At 44.0% G+C, this 4,243-nt stretch overlaps 1 protein-coding gene across 1 annotated transcript; it reads right to left on the bottom strand.

The window, feature by feature from the left end:
- Nucleotides 1–339: 339 nt before the first annotated feature.
- On the bottom strand, nt 340–2,925 carry sox17 (SRY-box transcription factor 17). Its single transcript, XM_055037633.1, has 2 exons — nt 2,433–2,925; nt 340–1,526 (listed from the first exon to the last, which is right to left on the bottom strand). The coding sequence occupies exons 1-2, from the start codon at nt 2,749–2,751 to the stop codon at nt 634–636; spliced, it is 1,212 nt and encodes a 403-aa protein (XP_054893608.1). The 5' UTR covers nt 2,752–2,925; the 3' UTR covers nt 340–633.
- Between the last annotated feature and the right edge of the window lie 1,318 nt (nt 2,926–4,243).

The following is a 4,243-nucleotide window of genomic DNA, read 5'->3' as shown; positions in this document are numbered from 1 at the left end:
TTACCCTCAGGGGAATTGTGTTGTGGAAATAAAGGGAAAAGTATTGTGGCCGATTTTTAGCCAGCTGTCTAGTAGTTTGCAGTAACAGGTGGGGGAAGGGAAGTCACCGAAAACTGACTTTATTAGCAGTTTTCAAACTTTTAAAATCTCAATATACTTTAATATTATAAAGTATTGTAAGCAGCCCATGTTCAGTTCTCTGTTTTATTTTTAAATAAAAACTTATTGAGTAAACATTTCTTCTTTTTAAGTTCTTACTCTTCGTATATTGCCTTTTAAGTGTCGAAAGGGCACTTAAATAGGAATAGGAATAATAAATACAAACGCTAAATATTTTTGCAGTCATTTATTTCCTAAAAGTGCAAAAGTATAAAAAAAACAACTCAATATATACATATATTTGAAACTAGTGACTGTACAATATTTATAAACAAAATATCCCTGCAAGAGAAGAAGAGACAAGTTAAAACCAGTGTTAAGATTAAAATATTCCAGGTCTTTTCTAACAGTTTTTGGGCAGATACAGTACAAAATCTCAGGAGCTTCATTGTGCCCAGTGTGTAAAATAAAGATAAAAGTATTTCTGTTTAAATTTAGCTTCAAAGATTGTGTGTCCTTTGCAGCAAGAGGAGGTTAGGAGCTGTTGTAGCTGCAGTAATAGACGGCTGTGCTGGCGTCTGACAGCACGGATGAAATGAGGCTCTCGGGTCCTTGCATGCCGCCCTCGTGCGGCCCATATGGCAGGCCCGGCATGTCTGTGCGGGCCGAGGAGGACGAGCTCAGGTACTGCTCAAACTCGCTGCGGTCCACCTCGCCCAGCAGCTCTGAGTGGTGCATCTGCTCCATGCTGTCCGCCGAGTGAGAGTGGGAATCGGGGGGAGGGGAGAGCTGTCCTGCCCCGCCGGAGTGCCGCTTGGGGTGGCCGGGGCTGCAGTGCTGGGTGTAGTACATGGCCAAAGGGTTGGGGCAGCTCATGTAGGACGGAGGGGGCTGCTCGGGAGCTGAGCCCGGGTGGCGGTGCATGATGGTGGGGCTGCTGTGGTGGCCAGAGAGTGGTTCATGAGGTTGAAAGTCTGCCACCTGAGAGTGGTAAGGGTATGCTGGCATCATGTGGCAGTCCTCCTGTGAATGTGGAGGGAAGAACATGGAATCTGATTCTACAGCGTCCAGAGGAGAGGTGTCAGGAGTGGGAAGGCTGTACGGTTCGTAAGAGGGTCCCCCGAGCACCTGAGCGTCCCGATAGTGGCCGAGCGGCTGGGGGGGAACCTGGAAGCCGTGCTCATGGTAGCCCAGACCCAGGCTGTCCATGCATACCCTGCCGTCCCCGGGCATGGACGGGGCCTGGTGATCGGGAACACCGTGGACCAGAAATCCAGAGTCCAGCCTCTTGATCCGCTTCACCTGCTTCCGCCGCCGGGGCCGGTACTTGTAGTTGGGGTGGTCCTGCATGTGCTGGACCCGCAGCCGCTCGGCCTCCTCCACGAAGGGCTGCTTTTCTGTGACGGGAAGGGCTTTCCAGGATTTCCCTGCAGGTCAAGAGGAGCGGATCAGTGATACGTCAGCAGATACTGTACATGGCTTTGGTGATGCACATAAAAATAGCCTGTTGCCATTTTAGGGGAATAGGGACAGGAATTTGAGGTTATACCTGTGGCTTAACTGGCATAGTGTTTAAAAACAGGACGATAAATCAAATATCTGGAGGGGCCACCTGATATTCGCAGGACACCTTATTCTCACCGTCTTATATTTGTACTAAAATTGAGTAATAATAATTTGGGACAGGAGAGTACATGTTTGCAAGAAGGTGCAACATGTATTGTTTTCTTATACTTAAAACATTTTTGTGTTTAGCAGACCAGTATTTATAGTTGTGTATGTCTTCATTTCTAAATAGAAATATTGTTGTACAAAATCTAAATGTTTAGTTAGGATCATCAGTGTAGTAGAAAAGTACATTTTGTTGTATTGCACTAGAATACATGTATTGAAGAGTGTTGTATTCATGTAATGTGTTCATAAACTTAAAAGAATTATTTAACTTTTATGTATTTGGATCTTGTGTCAAAGAAAAGTGTTGGTTATGAATAAATATTTCTCATTCTCAGCTCCTACAGCAGCAACATAAAAACAGTAAACTCTGTTCTGTTTTTTGATGTGGTTGTTTTCCCACCACAAGGTCATAAGTGACCCCCAACTTAGTCCACCCATTGAAACGTTTTTTGAAGCACCCCTGCAAATATTAGACAACCGAATGAGAATAGCGATTTAAAGTAGTCTAGTAATGACTAAATGAGCGAACTGATCCGTTCTGATAAAATAAAAATATGTAAAAGTCAGTAGAAATGATTAAAAGTAACACATTCTAAAAGCTGAATGCTGTGTCAGCAGCAGAGACCTAAATGAAGAAATAAATATTTAAATGCACTTACCTAACATTTTGCTGAGCTCCGCGTTGTGCAGGTCCGGGTTCTGCTGCGCCAGCCTCTTGCGCTCATCCTTCGCCCAGACCATGAACGCGTTCATGGGCCGCCGGATCCGCGGCTCGCTCTTGCCGCGTCCCTGACCGCCGGAGCCGCCGGAGCCGCCGCCGCCGCCTGGCGCGCACGGCTCGTTTTTCACCTTGCTGTCCCCGAGAGGACTGAGCGGGTCGGCCCACTGGCAGTGTCCCATTCCAGGCATCATGACTGACATCGCGCACCTTGCCTGGGTCTGATCGTCGCTGGCGTAACCCGCATCGGGACTACTCATTTCTGTCCAAACTGGTTCTGGAAGGTGTTTGGAGAGGCGCCCGGACTGCGCGCAGGAACCACACCACAGCAACGAGAACAAATAATAGAAAAAACAAAAAACAAAGATTTTGGACTCTCTTGTGTTAAAGTTGGAAAGGAAGAGAGAAAGTCGCAAACAGATGCAGCAATAAGTGTAAAGGTAGACAGAAGTCAGCAGTGAATGTGAACAGTGGTGCGCTATAAACTCATAGGCAGCCAATCACCGGGCGGAGGGAGTGCCCACTACTACAAAGGTGTAAAAAAAAAAAAAAAAAAGTTCACGTCACACCCGACTCCGACCGGCTATACTCACTGAGGGTCCTGGCTACCACACTTCAAATGTATATTCGTGAGAGCAATAAGACTCATTTAAGAATTTAACAGAAATGTATCAAATTTTGCACCAAAATGAGGACAACCTCTCAAGTATTCACAAGTCAGTATGTCAACCCCCACACACACCCAACCCCTATCGGCACTTTCCAGGTTAAATACGCAAAAAAGATTTAATCACCAGTCTGTGTATTGGCCTGTTAACAACATTAGAGGCTCGAATCAGCGGACTCAGCCTGAGGAATAAGAAGGCTGTGTGGCTTCCTGAGCCTGAAATCACAAAGGTCACGTTGACATTTTTAGAAGCTGCATGTATGATAAGAACATTTAGAATATAAGACTACGAGAGAATATTTTTGATGTAGAGACGTTCTGTTATGGTTTACACAATCATACAGGAAAGTGCTGACTTGTCAGACATTCAACAGACAGTCCTTGATCACCTCAACAAGGGGATGACAAGATCACTGATGAAAAATTGGTGGAAGGAAAAACTGTTGCATAGAAGTTGTAATGTTGCACCAGATAACCACAAGTGATTCACTGTTCTAGTTTTCTCAAAAAGAATTTATATATATACAAAATGTGTGCATTTTGTCATTTGACATAACAAAATGCACATTTTGTCATGTCATCAGATGTGTGCAAGGAGGCTTGCTTTTAGGAAGGCAGACTCCATTTGGACTAAACGAGGATTTAAAAACAGCTAAAGAAATATAAAAATGAACCATGACATGCCAAACTATATCTGCAGTCAGGCTGATAGATTTCACAAAACAGTGGCCAGTAACTTTAATCAAGTAGCACAATTTGATTATGCAATAAAAGCTTACAATATCATGTTTTTCCAACTCATAATATGTTTTCTTTATTTAAAGTGGAGGACTGCATGACTCCTTGTTTGAGGTTCCAGTTTCCGTAAAATAAACTTTACAACTCACATGGTTGAACTGACAAGAGCAGATAAAGATTAAATAAACAACATTGAATCCTTTCTCAGTTGAAATTTGTAGCTTGTCAAATACGTTCATCTTCATAATTTTGAGTTAATTCGTGATTTTCTGCTGCCGTAGACTGCAGATCCAGACCATCACACCTCCATCACCATGTTTGACTGTTCATAAGATGTTCTTGGTGAC

Source organism: Poeciliopsis prolifica, unplaced genomic scaffold (genome assembly GCF_027474105.1).
Source record: "Poeciliopsis prolifica strain line A6 unplaced genomic scaffold, Auburn_PproV2 SCAFFOLD012, whole genome shotgun sequence".
Classification (NCBI taxonomy): Eukaryota; Metazoa; Chordata; class Actinopteri; order Cyprinodontiformes; family Poeciliidae; genus Poeciliopsis; species Poeciliopsis prolifica.
Note: the sequence above shows the minus strand (reverse complement) of the source record. Positions and strands in the feature narration are given on the sequence as shown.

Bases quoted from the DNA above. Each gene is read 5' to 3' on its own strand.
- sox17 (XM_055037633.1), bottom strand. From the start codon at position 2,751: ATGAGTAGTCCCGATGCGGGTTACGCCAGCGACGATCAGACCCAGGCA. The intron at 1,527-2,432 runs GTAAGTGCATTT...CTTGACCTGCAG, and splicing joins GGAGCTCAGCAAAATGTTAG to GGAAATCCTGGAAAGCCCTT.